The sequence below is a fragment of the Callithrix jacchus genome, chromosome 13 (genome assembly GCF_049354715.1).
Source record: "Callithrix jacchus isolate 240 chromosome 13, calJac240_pri, whole genome shotgun sequence".
In the NCBI taxonomy this organism is placed as follows: Eukaryota; Metazoa; Chordata; class Mammalia; order Primates; family Cebidae; genus Callithrix; species Callithrix jacchus.
This window is the reverse complement of record NC_133514.1, coordinates 119,373,975-119,397,814: the sequence shown is the minus strand read 5'-3', so window position 1 is coordinate 119,397,814 and position 23,840 is coordinate 119,373,975. Positions and strand designations below refer to the sequence as shown.

Here is a 23,840-nt window from a genome sequence, read left to right as displayed (position 1 = left end):
ACCTGTTCCCCAACAACCTATGGAAATAAAAAAATAAAATAAAGCGCAGGCTTCCAGTCCACGCAACTGAGGCTGTGCCATGTGCACTGCACAATCAAACAATGTATCCGCAACACATGGTGCGTTGCAGGCTGCCAAACAGCACGCACTCCCAGGCGCAGCCTCCTCACCAGCATAGCTGTGCGCCCGCTTCATGTGTAGCTTCATGTTGCTCTTCTGCGTGAAGCCCATGACGCAGTAGGCGCACTTGTAGGGCCGCTCTCCCGTGTGCTTCTTCATGTGCACCTGCAGCGCGCTCTTCTGGTTGAAGGCTTTCTCACAAAGCGTGCAATGGAATGGCCGCTCCCCTGTGCAGAAACGGCACACGTCAATGTCTCTAAGAAGAGTGCAGGGGACGCCTGGGCTCAGCCCTGAGGTGTGAACAAGAGGGACTGAAGGCTTCTCTTTTCTCTTAGGCTTTCAGCCTGGCTGTTGTCTGAACAAAAGGCTGGCAGAGCCATGGGGAGACCAGAGGGAGCCTGGCCCACAGCAGATGGGGCGGAGGGACCAGAGAGCCTGCGGAAGCCCCGGCCCACGGTGAGTGGGTAGTCATCAGATGACCACAACAGAAATGAGCCCAGGATGATGTGCTGTCAGGGCAGGGCAGAGACAGAAGGGCTGACGTGGAGCTATCATATCCCAGCCGAGAGGCAGAGAGATGGGAGAGCGTGTTTCTTTGTTCTGTGTTTTTTTTCTCTAAGACAAAAAGTTTGAGCAGATTTAGGTGGTGTAGGAAAAGCCAGTAGAGAAAAAAAGTTTTAAGACAGAAGGGGAAGACTAAAAATGAAGTTCCCCAGTGACTTGAGGACGTGGGACCCAGGAACTGGGGGTCGCCTGTCTGCTCTAGCAGGAGGGCAGAAGGAAGGCGACGTGTCAACATCGCAGACACGGCACGGGAGCCTTGCCTGATGCTTGTTTCCTATGGTCATAATGTAAGCAGCAAAATCTTCTGGGTGAAAAGTTAGTTAAGATGACAAATAGGTCAAAAATAGGGGGCAGTGAACATGTGGCCCCCTGCTTTATAAACAAAGCATTACATCACTTGTGAATATTGGACAGGTGGAATTCTGTTTCCTCGCCCATGATGTCTACTTCAAGGAGTCAGGAAACCAGCACATCCCTCCCCATTACCTGTGTGGATGCGGCTGTGGCGCTCCAGCTGGCTTGGTTTGGCAAACGCCTTCTCACAAGTGTCGCATTTAAACACTCTTGGCTTCTGGGAGCTCAAAGAGGGGCCGGCCTGGTGCGTCTGCATGTGCTCCTGGGAGACAACACACAGAAACCAAGAAACGAGATCAAAATGGAGCTTTCAAGACTGGAAACAAGACAGAGCAAATCACGCAAAGTTCCAGTCAGTGGCAGGGACGTCAAAGGCTAATCTGTGATTTGTGTTCTTAAGGACTTTAATCCATCGGTACTGACAAAAGGGTGATGGACTAAGGGCTTCTCAGGGAGACCCTGGTCCCCATCTGAGCTTTACCACCTACTAGCTATGTGGCCCGGTCCCGTCTGTGTCCCAAATAGGGGTAGAAGCATCTCTTTCATCAGCTGTCACCAAGATTAACCAAGACCAAGGACATCAAGCCATGAGCCTAGTGCAGGAGTCCAGGTGAGCTCTCTCCATTGGCTGTGGAGGATCCTGTCCCCATTTCACACACGACTCTACCCATCTGTCGTTGCCTGAGGCCACCCATAGGTTGCTGCCCAAGGCCAGCTCTGTGAGGCCTGGCGGTGCCCAGCTGGGATGCATTCAGTGACTCTAACCCACAAGTCCTCAAGGAATGCCCATGATTCCAAAGTGCGTTCTTTCGTGACATGACGACTGCCTCACAGTGGCTCACAGCCAGGACGTGTTGTGACTCTTAGCCACGAGTCCTCACGGAATGCCCATGATTCCAAAGTGTGTTCTTTCGTGATATGACGACTGCCTCACAGTGGCTCACAGCCAGGACGTGTTGTGACTCTTAGCCACGAGTCCTCACGGAATGCCCATGATTCCAAAGTGTGTTCTTTCGTGATATGACGACTGCCTCACAGTGGCTCACAGCCAGGATGTGTTGTGACTCTTAGCCACGAGTCCTCACGGAATGCCCATGATTCCAAAGTGTGTTCTTTCGTGATATGACGACTGCCTCATGGTGGCTCCAGAGGCTTTTAAACCAAAAGGAAGCTGTTCCCTTCTCATGTTATGTGATTGGCAACTTGCCAGAGATACTGCATTCATGTGATCACAAGTTTCTCAAAGATCTGACAGCTGCTGTCCTTGCAGGCACCTGAGGATGTGCAATGTGGTTATTTCCCAAAATTTCACAAGCGTAATAATTATCCTGATAGAATCCCAGTCTTTAGAACTAACCTCTACCCTTTAAGGCAGAAATTAGAAAAAGTACACGATTCCTGTGTGTTTGTGATGACCACCTGTGTTCCAGCTGCATACGTCGCACTGCTCAAGGCCCAGCACAGCCTGGGAGGTGGGTGTAATGCAAGCTGCAGGATAGGAAAAGCAAACTCGGGAGGTGGGTGGGGGAGCCTCCGCAGCACTGCAGACCCAGCAGAGCCAGGACTGCAGGTGAGGCCTGATCATTGACTACACCAATCACCATCAACAGCTAGAGTGCATGCTCCCCTACTCTGCCTGGGGTTTCTACCTGATCTGTGTCAGATGTAACTGCAGCCACACTGAGTGCTAAGCTTCCTGAGGATGGAGCCGCCTGTTTCTGGGAACACTGTCTTTGCATATGGCAGGTACTCAGTCTGCTAAACTGAAAAGAGGACAGAGAGAGTCCACGGGGGGACAGACTGTCTGGTGGGCTGAGATGGAAAGCTTTTATAACCGTGGCTTCTGTGTCTCTGACCACCAGAGAGAGCACATGCGGTGGTAAAAGAGCACATGCGGCTGTCGCTCTATGCTGGTGGCTTTAAAAAAAATACCGACGAGCTACACTCCTCGAAGAGAGCGGTTAGGCCTTACCCTGCAGCATAGGGTGGCTGGATGAAGTAGGGGTGCTCCAATTGGAGGAAGGAAGCATCTGGAGTTGCTGGGGAATGCCCCTGAAGGTGGCTCAGGGCCAGGGACATCCTGTCTGCTCAGGCAGTGTCCTCAGCATGAGGTTCAGGCAGCTCTGAAATATTTGTTGAATGAATGAATAAACTGAGCAAAAAGGGGAGAGGGCTTAGACTGCTCTTCTCCATCCTGGTGGCAGAGCCAGAAACTCTGGTGGATGAGACCCTCGGGGTGCAGTCCAAAGGGAGCAGAGAACAAGGGCAGGGTAGAGGGAGCCTATGCATGGTGGCCGCTTTTCTTTCTTACTCTGCAGCCCTGTACACTGCCTCGATTTTGAATTTTTAGCACCAGATCATTACATGAAGCATGCCCATCCCCTCCTGTGACCACAGAAGGGAATTTGAACATTGCCCAGCTTGTCCCAGCTCTGTGACCAGGGCCACTCCTGATTTGCGCTCTTCTTGGACAGATGAGGCCACCTCCTTCACCATCTCCTCACATGCTCATCACTGAGCCTTTCTGTAGGTGCCGTGGAGGAACCCAGAAGGCTCTGAGAGGCATGAGCAGGAGGCACCATTCTCTATTTGGGTGATTAGAGTAAGAAAGAAGAAAGAGGCATTTCCAGGAGGGTGGGAGACAGGGACTAAGGGCTAGATCTGAGGGCCTGAGAGCAGCATGTGGGCTGCAGAGGAGGCAGTAGCCCTGTCTCAAGGGCCTTACTAGACAGAGGCGTGTGGACCCGCTGCTTCCACCTGAAACTTTTCAGGTGACACTGAAGAGTTTCCCGTGGGGCCAGTGACACTGGACTGGCTGGGCAGAGCTGTGTAGAGACCAGAGGAATGGCCACCATTCATTTCTTAACTGGGCAGTCATAATGTCCTCATTTTAATGACCTTTTCACAGTGACCTGCTGTGCGGGCCCCGACCATGGACCCCTGAAGAAATGGACTCTAACTTTTAAACTTATGACTACCTGTTTTCTTCCAATCCGATTCACTTTCCTTTCCCAATCAGGGTGCTCCTACTCATAGCCTTCTCTGAAAGTCTACGGGGCTTGCGGCTCCTGTTTCATTCATCTTTTTGCCCATTTATGCAAAACTATGCATAAGCCGTGACTCTGTGTAGACAAAACTCAGACGCAACAGTCTAGCCAGAAGACAGAACGGTGCCTGCCTGCGACGTGAAGACAGAGCAGGGTGCTGGAGACAGAGCAGGGTGCTGGAGACAGAGCAGGGTGCTGGAGACAGACAGACCAGGGTGCTGGAGACAGAGCAGGGTGCTGGAGACAGACAGACCAGGGTGCTGGAGATAGACAGAGCAGGGTGCTGGAGACAGACAGACCAGGGTGCTGGAGACAGAGCAGGGTGCTGGAGACAGACCAGGGTGCTGGAGACAGAGCAGGGTGCTGGAGACACACCAGGGTGCTGGAGACAGAGCAGGGTGCTGAAGACAGAGCAGGGTGCTGGAGACAGACCAGGGTGCTGGAGACAGAGCAGGGTGCTGGAGACAGACCAGGGTGCTGGAGACAGACAGAGCAGGGTGCTGGAGACAGACAGACCAGGGTGCTGGAGACAGAGCAGGGTGCTGGAGACAGACCAGGGTGCTGGAGACAGAGCAGGGTGCTGGAGACACACCAGGGTGCTGGAGACAGAGCAGGGTGCTGAAGACAGAGCAGGGTGCTGGAGACAGACCAGGGTGCTGGAGACAGAGCAGGGTGCTGGAGACAGACCAGGGTGCTGGAGACAGACCAGGGTGCTGGAGCCCAGGAGGAGAAAAGTTCACTTCAAGTGGGTAGGATCAGCTCTCTTTATAAGTAATCAGTGGGAACTAACAACCTCTCTGTGAGTGGGGAAGAAGTTAGTGTCCAAACTGCATTCAAATTGACCAACAGCACAACCTCAGAAATGCCTTCAGATGTTAAGGTAGTCTGGTGGGTCTTAAGAAAGAGAGGAGACAGGAACCTAGAGAAGGATCTTAGAAATGAGACTGGGAATGGTTTTCAACTGAACTGTGAGAAACGGAACGGAACACAGGCATGCTCCGTCATCTGAAAGAGAGTAACGCTGAGCATCTGACCGTAACCTAGTTCTCCCCGGAACGTGTTCTTCAAGACTATGCTGAATGTTCTCCAAGAACGAATTTCACCATAAAGTAAGTCTGTGATCCGCTGGAGTTAACACATTCTTACTCTAGCACCTGTCACCTGTCGGCCTGGCTCTGCTATAGCGAGGTGTGAATTTCTGAGGAGGAAGCTGGTGGGGACTCAGCAGAGCCCAGTGGCCATCAGCTCACCAGAAGGTGTGAAAAGGGAGAACCCTGTTGCTAGTTGATTTTGCTGTGCAGAAGCTCTTCAGTTTAATTGGATCTAATATGTCAACTTTTGCTTGTGATACATCTTCGTCATGAAGTCTTTGCCTGTTCCTATGTCCAGAATGGTACTGTCTAGGTTGTCTTCCAGGGTTTTTATAGTTGCAGGTTTCACATTTAAGTCTTCAATCCATCTTGGAACAGAAAACCAAATACCGCATGTTCTCACTGATAAGTGGGTGCTAAATGATGAGAACACATGGGCCCATAGAGGGGAGCAACTCACACATGCAGGGGGCTCCTTGAGGAAGGAGGGAGAGGAGCAGGGAAATAAGTGTTGGCTACTAAGCTTCGTACCAGGGCGATGACACAATCTGTACAACAGAACCCTGTGACCTGAGTTTACCTATGTAACAGACCTGCACCTGTACCCCGAACCTAAAGTAAAAGTAAAAAAGAGAAAAAAGAACCCAAACAGCCAAGCGACAGGCTTCCTTCAGGCACAGAGAGGGAGGAGTGAGGGTCTCAGGGCTCACCAGCCCCTGGAGGGACCCTGGGAGAGGAGCCACAGCAAGCGCCACAGCCGGGGCCCTGGGCTTCCTAGCACAGACAGGGCCGTCACCACTGACACCACTGGTCTGCAATACGTCCAATGCCGTGTGCTCTAGTCCACACTCCAAAAAAGCCACTCTAGTCACAGGGATACAAGATTCCACTTCCTGAGACAGGAAGTTCTCCTTTGAGCAAAATTCTTCCTTCTTCCAGTCCTACACTCATTAAAAGACAACAAACCCACTAAGGCCAAAGGCAATCCCGCCCCCAACATAAACAGGACTCCAAGGGTCCAGGCAGCCGTCTTCCCAGCGCAGCTTTCCTTCTCAGCCAGTGTGGCATAGCTCCGCCCTCTGTGCAGCCCGGGCACAGTTGGTCAGGAATTTTGCAGGCCATCCCTCACTTAGAATTTGTCTGTTTTTCTAATGTTATGGATGTAATGTGGTCTTTGGGAAAAGTGCCATTATCATCCCACACTGCCAAGGACAGACACCAGCTTGACGTTTGGGCGCTGATGGGGGCTCTGGCCACTGGGCTGGAGTGGTGCTGGCCAGGCAGCCGTGCTGCACACTCCTCCATGCTCCACCCTTCTGCACCCCATTCCCTTCACATGAAGACAGCACCTTGGGCTGGATGTCAGAGCACCCGGTCACACGGCCCTGGGGAACCTCCAAATCACCTGCTGGGATTCTGCCTCCCACCTACGGTAGCACAGCACCCTCCAGGGGGATGTCCCCAAATGAATGTATCCTCTGCCTTCCACTGGCGGATGCTCCAGTCCCCACTGTGTGATAGCTCTGCTGCAGTGGACAGCGTGGGCAGCTAAACTTGGGGAGGCTGAAGGGGCATCTTCATGGTTGGTCCCCAGGGTGAGCACAGGTGCGTTTATTAGGGCTGCCCAATGCCCGTACATAAAGTCCTACCAAGTGACAGTCTCCCCAGCAATTACGTGAGCCAGCCTCTGTTTCCCCACAGCCTCAACAGCAGGTGCTGACAGATTTTTACATTTTTGTCACTCTGACAAGGGAGACAAGGTATTCCAATGCTCTTTCAATTTGTATTGGAAACTGACCATCACTTGCAGGCAAACACGTGATCTATTCGTCTGTATAGCCAGCGGACCCCTTACAACCCAACAACAACACACCTACATCTCTTGACCTTTTCCTCAAAAACACACATGTGAAGAAGCTTTTCAGATCTTTTCTTGCCATAGCTGGACTCCTGGCCAGTGTTAAATCTTAGACTCTGCAACTCTAGCAGCCTGGGGGGTACACAGCTGCGCTGTGGCACGGTGGGCCTACCTTCAGGTGCGTGGCGCGCTTGAAGGCCTTCCTGCACACGGGGCAGCCATGGATGCGCTCCCGGCCGTGCACCTCTTTGCTGTGGTGCATCAGCACCGCCGCCGATGAGAAGGCGCGGTCACATTCCAGGCACTGGTGTGCCCGGCCCTCCTTCTCGGGCTGGCTGCCCGGGGCCAGGTTCCCAGAGACGCCAGCAACCTGGAAAGAGCCAGAAATTCTGTGACTTTCCACGCACTCGACTGGACTTGTGCAGTCCGTGAACTGATACACGCCGTGGTAATAACAGGGACATTTCTAGCACGGACACATTGAGCCCACATTGCATGTCCTAGTATCAGGGTAATTTGGCCAGAGGCACCTTCCACACAATGAGACCAGAATGCACACTGTCCTGCAAGACTGAAACCACACAACAGCAGGTAATGAATGAGCTCTGGTGCCGCACTGACCAGGTGCAAATCCCAGCTCCATCAGGACGGTCCGGGCTACTCCAGGCTAAGTACTGAACCAGTCCATGCTTGGTCCTCCTGGGAGAAACACCTACCTGCCAAGGGCTGCACAGCGCAGGCATTCACTAAATGCTTGCTGCTGGTAGTAGCTTTAGATAAGCAATTCTTAATAACAAAAGGTGTTTTTAACCTTTAATAGAATTAAATCATTTTTTTCCAAACTGTGGATCATAACCAATTAGGTTTTCAAATCATTTTAATGGGATGCCACCACCCACTGAAAAAATAATGAAAACAGTAGGAGGAATTTATTACGCAGCTTTTTTTCTTTTCGATTTTTTTTTTTTCAGATGGCGTCTTGTTCTTTTTCCCAGGCTGAAGTACAATGGCGCAATCACAGTTCACAACAGCCTGAACTCGTAGGCTCAAGCAATCCTCCCACCTCAGCCCTCCCAAATACCTGGGACCACAGGTACTCACCACCTCACCATCATGCCCAGCTAATTTTCTAATTTTTTTGTACAGACACGGTCTCCCTATGTTGCTCAGGTTGGTCTTAAAACTCCTGGACTCAAGGGATCCTCCTGCCTCAGTCTCCCAAGTGCTGGGATTATAGGTATGAACCACTGCACCTGGCTGACTTAGCTTTTGTAAACAACAGATTTCAATTTTGCATATGCAAATTTCTATGAGATGGCCTAACAAAACAATCATAATGAAAATTAACAAGATTGGTTAACATTTTTATTATTCCCAGTTTATCAATACTTTTTCATTAATTTGAGAATGTAATATAAGAAATAAGCACAACTTCAAGAAAAAGACTTAACAACAAAATAGTTCTACAGGGTGCTGTATTATTAATTGGTGCTGTAATAAAAAAAAAGAATAAAATTGGAAAAAAGGAAACAAAAGAGAAGGATCAGAAAAGACATGGCTGCCATGTGAGATGCCTGGGACAGGAGTTATTCCACAGTACGACACCTGTGTCAGGTGTGTGTCTACACATGATATCTGAAGGTATCTGTAGGTGTTATCCTATAATACGACACCTGTGTCAGGTGTGTGTGTCTACACATGAGTAGCTGTAGGTGTTATTCTATAATATGACAGCTGTGTCAGGTGTGTGTCTACACATGAGTATCTGTAGGTATCTGTAGGTGTTATCCTATAATACGACACCTGTGTCAGGGGTGTGTGTCTACACATGAGTAGCTGTGTTATTCTATAATATGACACCTGTGTCAGGTGTGTGTCTACACGTGAGTGTCTGTAGGTGTTATGCTATAATATGACACCTGTGTCAGGTGTGTGCATCTACACGTGAGTGTCTGTAGGTGTTATTCTATATGACACCTGTGTCAGGTGTGTGTCTACACAGGAGTATCTGTAGGTGTTATTCTATAATATGACACCTGTGTCACGTGTGTCTACACGTGTCTGTAGGTGTTATTCTATAATATGACCTGTGTCAGGTGTGTGCATCTACACGTGAGTGTCTGTGGGTGTTATTCTATAATATGACACCTGTGTCAGGTGTGTGTGTTTACACGTGTCTGTAGGTGTTATTCTATAATATGACACCTGTGTCAGGTGTGTGTCTACACGTGAATATCTGTAGGTGTTATTCTATAATATAACACCTGTGTCAGGTGTGTGTCTACACGTGAATATCTGTAGGTGTTATTCTATAATATAACACCTGTGTCAGGTGTGTGTCTACATGTGTGAGTGTTATTCTATAATATGACACCTGTGTCAGGTGTGTGTGTTTACACGTGTCTGTAGGTGTTATTCTATAATATGACACCTGTGTCAGGTGTGTGTCTACACGTGTGGGTGTTATTCTATAATATGACACCTGTGTCAGGTGTGTGTGTTTACACGTGTCTGTAGGTGTTATTCTATAATATGACACCTGTGTCAGGTGTGTGCCTACATGTGAGTATCTGTAGGTGTTATTCTATAATATGACACCTGTGTCAGGTGTGTGCCTACACGTGAATATCTGTAGGTGTTATTCTATAATATGACACCTGTGTCAGGTGTACATCTAACATCTGTGAGTGTAAAGAAGAATGACAGAAACACGTGTGTTTCAGGTCACTGCATATAAATATATTCTGTGTGTGTCAAAAAAGTCTGATAAGCACAGGAATAAATGATACTGAAGGCTGGTTCTGTAACCGCAGATAAATGCATGCTGAAGAACATCAACTCAAGCAAAAACCTGTAGTTATGGAGCTGCCTCATGTCCTCAATCAGTATTGCCAAGTATCCCCCAGTAGTCATGGTGATGAACACACACAGAAAATTGTTTCTGGCCCAAAAATTTTACTCATGAGATGTGAGAATTCAATAACTGGTCCACATCATTCAAGAAAAGACAAACACACAAAACTTTAAAAACAATTTCTGTAAAATATTTTTCAGCATCACCACAGCAAAGCTTCTGAATCATTGCTACTACTGTGAAATAGCCCATGTTCTGCTGAATTTCATAATTACATATATATGAACATATGGAAAGAGACTGAATATTAATAGAATATTGCTAAAATCATACCTGTCAAAAAGAGAAGGGGAAATCAGTTAGAGAATGAGTGTGAGATGACTTTTCAGCCTGAAACATAAACTTGGCCTCAGTTAGAAATCATCTCATCTGCTTCCCATAGCAGTTATTCCACATGGGGGCAGGAGGATAGAAGCGTGTATGACCACCTTCCAAGCATGAGGAGTGTGGCTTTTGGCAAGCAGAAGAGGGAGGAAAGCAGCCTTACATCCACCTCCTAATGAGCCCAGAGAGACCTGGTGCTGATCCAATACCCTTTGTGTCCGGCGGCCAGCACTGGCAGGAACTTTAATGTTTGCTGAATTGAAACAAGGCAGCTTTCAGAGAAAGACTATCCACAACACACACCTGGGCACATGATCAGCCTTCTGACCCCAAACCTCCCTCTAAAAGCCTGCCCCTTACTAAAAAGCCCAGCTGAGACCAGCTGAGCTCAAGTAACTGGAAATCCAGGTGTAAATGTTCAAAACGACATTCTCCTATTAAGACATGAAGAGTGGGGTAAGACAGACCTGGGTTCAAACGCCAGCTCTCTCTATTGGCAGGGGGACCTTAAGTTACTCAAAGCTACCCTTACATTCTAGATTCCTTATGAGTAAAATGGCCCTGACACTTAGACACCTCAAGGCTGTGAGGAGGGCTCGGCTACATAAGACCATATGCCCAGTGGGAGCCTGGCCTCAGAAAGCTGGCCAGCCAGTGTCCTCTCTTTTCTCCAGCAAAACCAGTTTCGAAAGAAGGCATGCCCCTTAAGCGGTGAGTGGAGGAAGAAAGGCAATTTGGTGCAGCAGCTGCCCGCTGATGTAAGGGCTTGCAGTTGCTAACCAAGTTAGGCCAGGTCTCTCAATCCCTACAGAAGGGTCAGGTAGAAATCAGCTCACTCCTTTCTGTAAAGACAGGCTGAGTAAGGGGGCAGACTGTCAAAGGCTCTTAGGATAAAGATGATTTTACGTTGTGAGCACACGTCTCGTCAGATCAGTATGGATTTCTCTTCAGATGAACCATGAAGAAAATGATTTTTAAAAAGAAAAGCAAAGACAGTTGCTCTAGGGACTTCACTAGAGAGTGAAGTGAGCCCCGGGCTGTAGCCGCTCCACCACCACTGGTAGTGTCCTCACCTGAGCACTTGCTTTGGGCCAGGACCTGTGCTCAGTGCCAGGGAACGTTATTTACCCAAACTCTGACCACCATGAGGCAGTCCTAACTACACCTCTGTTTGGGATTTTTTTTTTGAAGCATGAACTCGTTCTGTCACCCAGGCTAGAGTGCAGTGGTGAGCACAGCTCACTGTAGTCTCGAACTCCTGGGCTCAAGCAGTCCTCCTGCCTCAGCCTCCTAAAGTGCTGGGATTACAGGTGTGAACTACCATGCCTGGACATGTCTGTCTTCAAAACAGGCCATCACACAGACCTAGGATTGCCTGAGATCTCTTGGCCAGAAAGCATGGGAGCAGGGATGTACACAGATCACCAGAGGCTACAGCCAGCACTCCTAGCCACTCTACAGTGGGTTCAGATAAGCCCAGGGCGCTCAAAGGGGTCCCAGCTTCCTCCCAGACGCACAGGCCACAGGCCACAGGCAGACCCAGGCATGGGTCTGAAGTCTCTGGTCAGTGCCCAGGTCAGAGCCTGGAAGCGTCAATGTGCATTCCGTCTGTGTCAAGAGAGCATTAGGATGAAATTAGACAGTGATTAACACCTAACAAGGGAAATTTACAGAAAACATCTAACAGAATTTCTCTCAATAATTACAGACATGTCTTATTTTCACTGAACTTTGCTTCTTTTTGCCCTTCATAGATACCGTTTCATTTTTACAAACTGTGCTGCTTCGAGCAAGTCTCTCGGTGCTATTTTTTCAGTGGCACATGCTCACTTCCTGTCTCTGTGTCACATTTTGGTAACTTTTGTAATATTTCACATCTTTTCATTATAGCACTATCTGTTACGTAACCTGTGATCAGCAATCCTTGATGTTACTATTCTATTGTAATTGGGGCACCACAAACCCCGCCTACACAAAAATGGCAACCTGAATCTACAAACGTTGTTTGTGTCTGGCTACTTTATCACCTGGCCATCCCACCTCTCCTCGGGCCTCCCTGTTCTCTGAGACACAACAATACTGGAATTAGGCCAATTAATAACCCTCCGATGGCCTCTAAGTGTTCAAGTGAAGGAAGAGTCACACACCCTCACTTCAAAAGCTGGAAATGATCACGCTTAATGAGGAAGGCATGGAGAGAGCTGAGACAGGCTGAAAGCCCAGCCTCTTGTGTCAAACTATTAGCCAAGCTGTGAAATGAAGGAAATGTTCCTGAAGGAAATCAACAGTATTATCCAGTGAGCCCACAAATGATAAAAAAGTGAAACTGCCTTATTGCTGATAAGCAGAAAGTTTTAATGGCCTGGACAGATCAAAACAGCCACAACCTTCACTTAAGCCAAAGCCTAATCCAGAGCAAGACTTTCTCTTCCACGTTATGAAGTCTGAGAGCTGAGGAAGCTGCAGAAGAAAAGCTGGAAACCAGCAGAGGTTGGTCCAGGAGAACTAAGGACAGAAGCCGCCTCTATAACCTAACAGTGCAAGCTGAAGCAGCAAGTGCGGATGGATAAGCTACGGCAAGTTCCCCAGAACGTCTAGCCGGCATCTTCAATGAAGGTCACTCCACTGAAGAACAGATTTTCAGTGCAGACAGAACAGCCTTACAGTGGAAGAAGATGCCACCTAGGCCTTGCATAGCTACAGAGAAGTCAGTGTCCGGCTTGAAAGTACAGGATGACTTTCCTGTGAGGGGCTAATGCAGCTGGTGACTTTAAGCTGAAGCCAGTGCTCATTTATCATTCCAAAAATCCAAGAGCCCTTAAGAATGATGCTAAATCCATTCTTTCTGTGCTCTACAAATGAAACAATAAAGCCTGAATGACAGCATATCTGTTTACACCATGATTACTGAATATTTTAAGCCCACTGCTGAGACCTACTGGTCAGAAAAAATGATTCCTTTCAAAATATTCCTGCTCATTGACAATGCACCTGCTCACCCAAGAGCTGTGATGGAGGTATACAGAGATGAATGTTGCTTTCATGCCTCACTTCCAAAGTTTTCCTTTCACGAAAGGGAAATCTATTATGAAAGGAGGAATTGATGCAGTGAATTTCATTGTTGTCTCATTTTAAGAAATTGCTATAGTCACCCCAACCTTCAGCAACCACCACCTTCATCAGTCAGCAGCCATCATCAAAATCAAGGCGAGAGCCTCCACCAGCAAAATGATTACACTCCCTGAAGGCCCAGGTGATGGTCAGCATTTTTAACAATAAGGTATTTTTTTAATTCATTTTTTTATTGCATTTTAGGTTTTGGGGTACATGTAAAGAACATGTAAGATTGTTGCATATGTACACACAAGGCAGTGTGGTTTGCTGCCTTCTTCCCCATCACCTATATCTGGCATTTTTCCCCATGTTATCCCTCCCCAACTCCCCACCCCCTGCTGTCCTTCCCCTATTTCCCCCCAACAGACCCCAGTGTGTGATGCTCCCCTCCCCATGTCCATGTGTTCTCATTGTTCAGCACCCACCTATGAGTGAGAACATGCAGTGTTTGATTTTCTGTTCTTGTGTCAGTTTGCTGAGAATGATGATTGCCAGCTTCATCCATGTCCCCACAAAGGACAGGGACTCATCATTTTTTTATGTCTGCATAGTATTCCATGGTGTATATGTGCCACATTTTCCCTGTCCAGTCTATCATTGGGCATTTGGGTTGGTTCCAGGTCTTTGCTATTGTAAACAGTGCTGCAGTGAACATTTGTGTGCATGTGTCCATATAGTAGAACAATTTATAATCCTTTGAATATATACCCAGTAATGGGATTGCTGAGTCAAATGGAATTTCTATTTCTAGGTCCTTGAGGAATCACCACACTGTATTCCACAATGGCTGAACTAATTTACACTCCCACCAACAGTGTAAATTATTTCTATTTCTCCACATCCTCTCCAGCATCTGTTGTCTCCAGATTTTTTAATGATCACCATTCTAACTGGTGTGAGATAGTATCTCAATGTAGTTTTAATTTGCATTTCTCTAATGACCAGTGATGATGAGCATTTTTTCATATGTTTGTTGGCTTCATATATGTCTTCTTTTGTAAAGTGTCTGTTCATATCCTTCATCCACTTTTGAATGGGCTTGTTTGTCTTTTTCTTGTAAATCTGTTTTAGTTCTCTGTAGATTCTGGATATTAGCCCTTTGTCAGATGGGTAGATTGCAAAAAAATTTTCCCATTCTGTTGATTGCTGATTCACTCTAATGACTGTTTCTTTTGCTGTGCAGAAGCTGTGGAGTTTGATCAGGTCTCATTTGTCTATTTTGGCTTTTGTTGCCAATGCTTTTGGTGTTTTAGTCATGAAGTCCTTGCCTATGCCTATGTCCTGAATGGTTTTGCCTAGATTTTCTTCTAGGGTTTTTATGGTGTTAGATCTTATGCTTAAGTCTTGAATCCATCTGGAGTTGAGCAATAAGGTATTTTTAAATCAAAGTATGTACATTAAAAAAAAATAAAAATGCTGGCTGGGCACGGCAGCTCACGCCTGTAATCCCAGCACTTTGGGAAGCTAAGGTGGGCGGATCACTTGAGATCGGGAGTTCCAGACAGTCTGGCCAACATGGCAAAACCCTGTCTCTACTAAGAATACAAAAATTAGCCAGGTGTGGTGGTATACACCTGTAATCCCAGCTACCTGGAAGGTTGAAACAGGAGTTGGGGTGAGCTGAGATTGCACCACTGCACTCTACCCTGGGCGACAGAGTGAGACTCTGTCTCAAAAAAAAAAAAAGAATGCTGCCGAACACTGTTATTATAGTGTAGTATAAACATAATGTTTATACGCCCTGAAACCAGCAAATTAGTATGACTTGCTTTGTTGTGACAGTTGCTGCATTGCAAGCTCTAGTTACTCAGGTCAAATTGCAGGCCATCCCCAGTGCTGGTTAAATCTCATTTCTTTGTGAAAAAGCCCTTGTCCTACTGAAAAACCAGTAAGTTATTATTTTGAAAACTCATTTGCCAAAAATGTTTAATGCTTCTTAAATTCAGAGATTATTCATCATCTGTGCTTTAATTTTCACCCTGGAAACTTTTAAGGGAAGAGTTTTTAGACTCTTCTATATTCAAACTATTGCTCACTGAATATTTTGCCCCCCAAACACGTAACAATTGCTTTATTGCAATGATCACAACAAGGCAAGTGGTCTGGAACTGACCCCAGGAGATCGCTGAGGTAGGCCTGTATTGACTCACACAGATGAGTTATCTACTTCATTTTCATATTTAATTAAGCTGTCAAATACGGGAAAAAAATACAAGCTAGACCAAGTTTTAATATTTGATTTATCTCATTACCATCTACTACTCAAATGGAAATTAAAATGGAATATATCACTTGAATGGGGACATTTCAAACTAATCTTAACATAGGATTACTCTACAAACATTATTATTCTAGCTAAGTGAAATCAAATGCTAAAATCATAATGTTAAAAAATAGCAAAGCAGTTTCATTTACTAGTCACATAAAATATAGGAATTAGGTAAGGTGTGCCTTGGAACTGAATTAGAAACTGTCTGAAACATACCAGACTAATAAGGTTTCACTACAAAAGCATCATGAGAAAGGGAGCTTAAAAAGATGACCAAGATGCCAGTACTTTTTCTGTCTAATGAATGTGTGCAGTCAACAGTTAGCTCGGCAGGCCTGAGGGGCTCAAACCCTGCACACTCCACAGTGCTCCTCAGTGCTCCTGAGACATCCCCAATAAGCATCTGCTATTTACAGACAAGAGAGTATTTTCAACCCCAGGACCCTGGGCAATGCCACACAGTTTATGCTGATGATGTGACTTATGGTGAAAGCCTATTTTTGTTTGTTTGGGGACCTGGGCCACTGCATCAGTTTGACCTGGAGGGGCAGGGACCTGGAGACTGCACAGCTAAGCCCAGCCACATGGGCACTCCATGCCCACATGACTGGCCCAATACAATTCTGGATACCAGAGCTTAGCTGAGCTTCCCAAGTTGGTGACACTTGGCAGGTGCTCTCACACAACATTCCTGAGAGAATCAGCAGTGTCCACGTGACCCCACTGGGAGAAGACACCAAGAAGCTTGTACCTGGGTTCTCTGGACTCCCCAGCAATGTGCCTTTTCCTTCTGCTGGTTCTAATCTGCACCCTTCCACTGTAACCACAAGTATAAAGCACTACCAAGGGTATATCAGATTTCTCTGAATCCAGTGAGACCTTGGAGTGTATCATCAAATCTGAGGGCGGTCTTGGGGACCCCAGACACAAATGTGTTAAAGTTACACAAACTGAAATTCAGTGAGACGTGCTCTGGTTCCTCAGGTCAAACTGCAGGACAGCCCCAGTGCTGGTTATATCTCACCCTGTCGTGAAAAAGCCCTTGTCCTACTGAAAAACCGGTAAGTCACTATTTTAAAAACTCATTTACCAAAAATGTTTAATGCTTCCTATATTCAGAGATTATTCATCATCTGTGCTTTAATTCTGACCCTGAAACTTTTAAGAAAAGTTTTTAGATTCTTCTATATTTAGACTATTGCTTATTAAATATTTTGGCCCCCAAAAACATGCATTTGAAAAGACTAGACAAACGACAAATAGGTCTTGCACACGTGCGTGCACATACACATATATGAAAATGTAGGTGACACTTAACAGAATCAGCAACTAGAAAATCTGCAGAAAGAGCTGAGTGTAAGTGGCTGGCTATGTGAGGTCTGAGTGGTAGGCAAATACGTTAAGATATTAATAAATTTAAAATTAGATCACTGGTGGCTACATCTATTTTGTGGTACTAAAACCTCACTCCCTAAGAAACGAATAACAAAATGAATGAGATATCATACTCATCATTTAACACATGTCCCGCAGAGCCTAAGTCCACTCAGGATTCAGCTGGGGGCACCTCAGAAGTCAGCCCCAGCCCCAGCCACCTGGGCCATACAACACCCCCATGACCCTCTACTACCATCCCTTCTGAATCTGTTTGTTTTAAAAAGCGACAAGAGCTCTGTGGATGAAGGAATATCCTGTACCTGGTAGGCTATTTCTTCACAAGCGGCAGACGCAGACTGTGGTGTGTGGCTCACTAGTATGACTTGTGGTGAGCCTGCTCCACCCTGGCCGGAGACAGAGGGATCCGTGAGGAGTGCTGGGAACTGCTGACCCTGGAAAAAGATGAGTACTATTTCAGAAGTCGAAATATCAGCAAAACAGGTAATAATTTCAAAGGTCTTTTATGGTGCAGCTAACTTGGAAAAGAAGCTGGTAGCTCCTAAAAAGATGAACCACAGTCACCACGTAACCCAGCCACCCAGGAGAAGTGAAAACAGAGTCTGCTCAAAGCCTTGTGCAGAAACGTCCACAGAGAATTACCCACAGCCAAGAAACAGAAAAATCCCAAATGCCAATCAACTGATAAATGCACAGACACCATGTGGCATAAGGGAATATTCTTCAGTAATAAGAAGGTACAGAGTTCTAGTACATGCTACAGCAATTGAGGAACCTTGGAAATACCCCATGGAATGAAAAAAGACAGTCACACAAGACCACACGGATGATCACATTTCTATGAAAGAGCCAGAATGGACACATCTACGGAGACAGAAATTGGTGGTTGCCAGGGGCAGAGGTAAGGGTAGGCTGGGGGTGAGGGGAACATGGAGTGATGGCTCATGGCTCCACGTTTCTTTAACAGATGATGAAATGTTCTAAAATTAGATCATGGTGATGGTTGTACCAACTCTGTAAATACACTGAAAACCATTCAGTTGTATACTTTAAATAAATGGGTAAACCTATATAAATTACATCTCAGAGTCTCTACATGTGTGTATGTGTACAAGACACTTATTTGCTTAGAAACACATATACAATTTTGCTATGCTATAGAAAACTACTGTAAGTCTTTTTACCAGCCCAGAACATCTCGAGCTATGAGAGTGGATGGAGCAGCAGCTTAAAGGAGCTGAATACCTACTGCAAATGCTGAATTTATGGAAGTAATTCAGCATGCAGCTTGATCTGCTGCAATCAGCACTGATACTAAACATATTTTACACATAGTTAAAACCGTGGCTGATGACAGGAAGCACAGCTGATGTTGTTGGCTCCTGTGCTTTAAGGTGAGGGCTGTTTCTCTATGTCTTGGGGAACTACACAAGCTGAGCCCCTAACAGGCAAGTTAAGAATTGAGGAGGGGATGCTGTATTAGTCTGTCTTCACATTGCTGATAAAGACATGCCAGTGACTTGGCAATTTACAAAAGAAAGAGGTTTAATTGGAATTGCAGTTCCCCATGGCTGGGAAAATCTCACAATCATGGAGGAAGGCAAGGAGGAGCAAGTCATGTCTTACATGGATGGCAGCAAAGAGAGGTGCGCTTGTGCAGGGAAACTCCCCTTTTTATAACCATCAGACCTCGAGAGACTTATTCACTATCATGAGACAGCACAGAAAAGACCCACCCCCATGTTTCAATTACCTCCCACCAGGTAAGACAGGAGTCTTGCTCTGTCACCCAGGCTGGAGTGCAATGGTGCAATCTTGGCTCACCTCAACCTCCACCTCCTGGGTTCAAGCGATTCTCCTGCCTCAGCCTCCTGAGTAGCTGGGATTACAGGTGCATGCCACCACGCCCAGCTAATTTATTGTGTTTTTAATAGAGATGAGGTTTCCCTATGTTGGTCAGGCTGGTCTTGAACTCCTGACCTCAACTGATCTACTGCCTCAGCCTCCCAAAGTGCTGGGATTTCAGGTGTGAGCCACTGCACTCAGCCAACCTTAAGTATTCTTAATGCAAATTCCCTGCTTTAAAAAATCAGTGTCCAATAAAATGTTCATTATTATTAATCATAATGTATCATCATGATTTTCCTAATTAAACTCTGCAAAGTTTTTTGGCATCTTGGCTCAAGGAATCATGTACAAATGCACACCCTTTTGACACAAAACTTCTGCTGGTAGGAATTCATCTAAGAATCTCAGTGACTAAGGGCATGAAAATACTACTTATTGAAAACATGAATACAACATAACGTTCCTCATGAAGTTCATCTACATGGTGTGTAGATGATGAACTTATTTCTGCAGAAATTTATAAATATGTACCTTATACACTCATATAAAAGTTTGGAAGAATATATACACTAAAATGTTAACTGTGGTTCCATTTGGGTAGTGGGATTAAAGCTTTGGGTTTTATGTTTTACCTTATTTTTTATATTCTTCTATATTATCTGAATTTTCTTTTATTCCCTTTTTACATTTAACATATTACTTTTTTAATCAGAAAAAAAAAGCCACTTCAAGTTCCAAAAAAAATGCTCAGAATCTCTATTTAGGAAAGAGTAAATAAATGACTAATGTTTCCGAAGATCCCCTTTTGAAAGGACCTCTGCATCCCTCGCTGTGGAGCACTTGCCTGAGAGGTAATGTTGAGTGTGACAGTGTCCAGGCCTCCAGACAGCATGCCCTGAGTATCGGCCAGTGTCAGCGTAACGCTAGCATCACCTCCCATGCCCGACGAGGACATGACCAGGTTCTGAGTTGAGATGGTCGATGGAGACATCGGTGTTGTTGAAGGAAGGCTTCCGCTTGTAGTGTTAAGTTCTACGAAAGAGGCAAAGTAAGCAGATCAATGGGAAAGCCAGACAAATCCACATGTAAGGGGACAGGGAGGCCGACACTCCCACAGGGGCTGACCTGCAGAAAGCAGCATTCAGGCTGCCCAAGGTCTCCAAGGTTCACCAAAGAAATCACAGGATCTTCAATTCTAATTTTATGATAAGGCTTTTCTTAGTTTCTAAACATCTTTATAAATGAATATACTGTACTGCTTAAGTATAACATACACAGAGAAAAACCAGTAGAAGAAGAGAGAAAATGTGACCCCAGAGTCCCAGTCACAGCTACTGCTATAGAATGAAAACTCAGGCAAGAATTTCCAGGGCATTGTCTCCATCCATCCACAACTACAGAGACCAGCTGAAGAAAGGAAGGAAGTATGATCACTGAGGGATGACTAGTTCCAAAGCTTAGGGGATACATTTGACCATCTCCGCTCATTTTCTCACTTTCGTCACCCTTACTGACTCTTATTCTGAAATACAGGCTGTCAAAATAAACCTCATGAAATCCTTTAAATATGCATTTATCCTGCATGACGTCTTAATTTTCTTTGGAAAAGACAAGAAAACTGAAACATGTCCCCCTTGCAGCCAATACTAAGAGAAAGGAAGGTATCTGGTGAAGGTCTTTTCTTTTACAGGACAGACACTCATGTACCTTGCTGGCAGATGAGACGGGCTCCATATGGGATTATCCAAGTCGTGTAGTGGGCACCAGTGAACACAACGTTCAAAGTATAAACACACAGTCACACACGCACGCTCACTTTATCTCACAATTGAGCCATCCATTCGTCTCAAACACGTATTCCTCATCCACCTGTGCCAGCCACCGTGCCGGGTGCTCAGGATACCAAGATCACGACCAAAGGATACATTCAAAAGCTATTTCCTAGTCAGGTGCCAAAACAAAGCAAGCAAGCTCCTGTCAGTACTTCGCTGTGACCTGGGTCACATCAGTCCGGAGCTCTCCTAGGAGTCGGGGCCAGCAGGAAAACTAGGTTACTTACTTGTAACTGGGGTTCTCCAAATACAATGCCTCCACTGATCCACACTCCTGGATTCCCACACTGTGCTGCACAGACCTGGAACCTTCAAAAGCAGTAGAACCATTAGCAGGCTGGGAGGCTCGAGCGCTGAAGCAGCTGCCGGGGCTCCACAGATAGCTAGGTCAGACCCTCCCACCTGCTCCAGCGTCCGCAGAGCGTGCTGGTGGGAGCCCGAGGAGTGTGGCCTTGTGGAGGATGTCTGCACGTGCTAAGCATTCCGGTGACTGGGACAGCAGCCGGTCTAGCAGTGGCTGTCCTCCTAACATTCCCTCCACATGCCCTTACCACACACCTAGCCTGTGGGTACGATTCTAATGTGAGTGGTCAAAACCGGGGAGAGACTGGGGCCGGGGGCAGATGGCAGCTGCCGATGAGCTTGCACAGAGGGAGTACAGGGAAGAGATGCACGCGCCTGTGAACCTCGCCCGGGATCACACTGAGAGCCAAGGCGAAGCCAATGCAAAGCAAAAGTTCAAACCTTGCTCCAACTGCTGAAATAAAGGAACCAAAGATCTTCTCCTTATGCCACCAGTGAACTAATTCAGACTTTCTAGTGATTATTAAGGTATCAGGAGATTCCAGGACTGTGCAGCATGAAAAATGTAAAGATACAGAAGAAGTCTTGTGCCTGATTAAAGTGAAACCTGACACAGAGTTCAATGAAAATGATAACTTCAGACAGTGGCAAAGTTCATATTTCAACTCAGGCAGTGAACCCTTCATCATGTCCCAACTCAACAGATTTTCCACCAAGTGATGATGCCAGCTCCAGTGGAACTGTCCTCGATGTGATTGAAAAGAACATGTGGCTAGAGCAGAAAAACAACGGAAATTTTCTTAAGCATGCAGTGAAATTACAAGCTACAAATAACTCTGAACTATCTATTTGTTAAAAGCCACAATTTTAAATTCAAATTAAATACTCTTAGCATGAAAATAAAGATCCCATGTTGAAGTGAAGACTGTAGACCTTTTATTCCTCACCTATTTTTCTGAAACCACTGTTCCTCCAGAATGCATACAGCAATATAAGTCTGACTTTAATTTGTGATTCTGACTCAAAAATAAAGTTAAAAAGATTAATAAACCTACAATCATCAAGCCCAACATTGTCTTAAATCTCGTGACAACGCTTCACAGCTTGTAAGAAAACATAATTTTGTAAGGTTCCAAAAATAGTTGAAAGGTATGGTATCAGTTTTTTCCTTGAGATTAACTGACATGTGGGAAGAGAGGAGCTGAGGGTGCAGAACAGGAGAGAAGCATCTGTGTAGTCACTCATTCCCAAGCACCCAGGTCACCCAAAGGAACAACTTGTGAGCACGGACAATGTCCTATTCAATTTTAATATACCCCAGCAAATGGTAAATGTTAAAATTGTTGAACTATTTAAAAATAAAACAAGTGATTATGCTCAAATCTAGAAGAAATTAAGGCTAAAATAACCTTATAAATAAGTAGAAAAACAAATACTGGTCTTTCATTGAAAGCAGAACTCAATTTAGTCATCAAAATTATCTTAAATTTAAAAGTGGATGAAGGTAAGAGCAAAAAGATAATACTCATTTGAGATGAATTCCTTAAAAAGTTGTGCTAAATTTCTCAAGCCTCTTACCAAGACTACGATCTGCTTCTGAGATGGGACTTACATTCTGTGGGATCATTTTTTAAGGAAACCTCTTTGTGTCAGATTTGGGAATGGATATTTCAGGATCCGACTTTGAAATAAGTCTTCAACTCCTGCATCACAAATCCGAACATAAAGCATGTGCTTTGATCCTGCATGTGAAATTCTAATTAACTGTCTCACTTTCGATTTATCCACAAATCTCAAAGAAGTAATAATACACTTCTTTTCTTTTTTTTTTTTTTGAGACGGAGTTTCACCAGGCTGGAGTGCAATGGCACGATCTCGGCTCACTGCAACCTCCGCCTCCGGGGTTCAGGCAATTCTTCTGCCTCAGCCTCCTGAGTAGCTGGGACTACAGGCACGCACCACCTTGCCCAGCTAATTTTTTGTAATTTTAGTAGAGACGGGGTTTCACCTTGTTGACCAGGATGGTCTCGATCTCTTGACCTCGTGATCCACCCGCCTCGGCCTCCCAAAGTGCTGGGATTACAGGCGTGAGCCACTGCGCCCAGCCTAGTAATACACTTCTTTAAATGCCTTCAATTAAGATGAAACAGCCAGAGTTAACTTAGAAGGTGATGAGTCTTAACCAACCTTGCTTGCATACAGAATCAAAAAACAATCATAGCCATACATATTCATTATGCTCAATATAAGTTTTGTATAGACACTAGAGGTTTTTATTTGAGTGTTTACTTTAGAAGAGCTATGTTTAATTTCAAAATTATGTCATTTTAATTTCAATTATTAGTGGTGGGTGGCCTCAAGCTAGATCTGGAACTGACTTTGGCTCTAGATAAATATTGGTCACTAAGAGGCAATCTCCTCACTGCTACTCTAGAGTTGAGATCTGTTACATAATTCTAACTAGGACAAATGGGATGTGCAAGCCACTCTAGAAACATCTGCTTAATAGCAGGGACTGAGTGGGTCAATATATGGAGAACTGTTTCTGATACCCAGGATTAGTCAAAGATGCCAAAGATACTCAAGAACATAATACAACTTCCTTGATCACATAAAACTAACCCTGTATTTAAGAATACCCAGTATTACAGTAATACACAAATATTCTTTAATTACGAGTTCATCTTTTATTTTATAATACAACCCAATCCCTTGAAATACTTTTTTTTTCTTTTTTTTAACAACTGGGATATAAGCTAAAGTAGCCTGAGAGACAGACAGAGAGAGAGAAAGACAGACAGAGAGAC

General features: G+C 45.5%; 1 protein-coding gene across 7 annotated transcripts in view; it reads right to left on the bottom strand.

Annotated features, from left to right (window-relative positions):
• The window catches only part of ZNF236 (zinc finger protein 236), a 161,687-nt gene that overhangs the window by 11,855 nt on the left and 125,992 nt on the right, over window positions 1-23,840 (bottom strand). For all 7 annotated transcript variants that reach the window (XM_078348282.1, XM_078348280.1, XM_078348283.1 and 4 more), the window contains 5 exons: window positions 19,743-19,930; window positions 17,353-17,484; window positions 7,207-7,404; window positions 1,171-1,300; window positions 171-347 (listed from right to left, as the gene is read on the bottom strand). In XM_078348282.1, coding sequence (XP_078204408.1) covers window positions 171-347; window positions 1,171-1,300; window positions 7,207-7,404; window positions 17,353-17,484; window positions 19,743-19,930 — 825 coding nt within the window. The remainder of the gene's footprint in view (window positions 1-170; window positions 348-1,170; window positions 1,301-7,206; window positions 7,405-17,352; window positions 17,485-19,742; window positions 19,931-23,840) is intronic.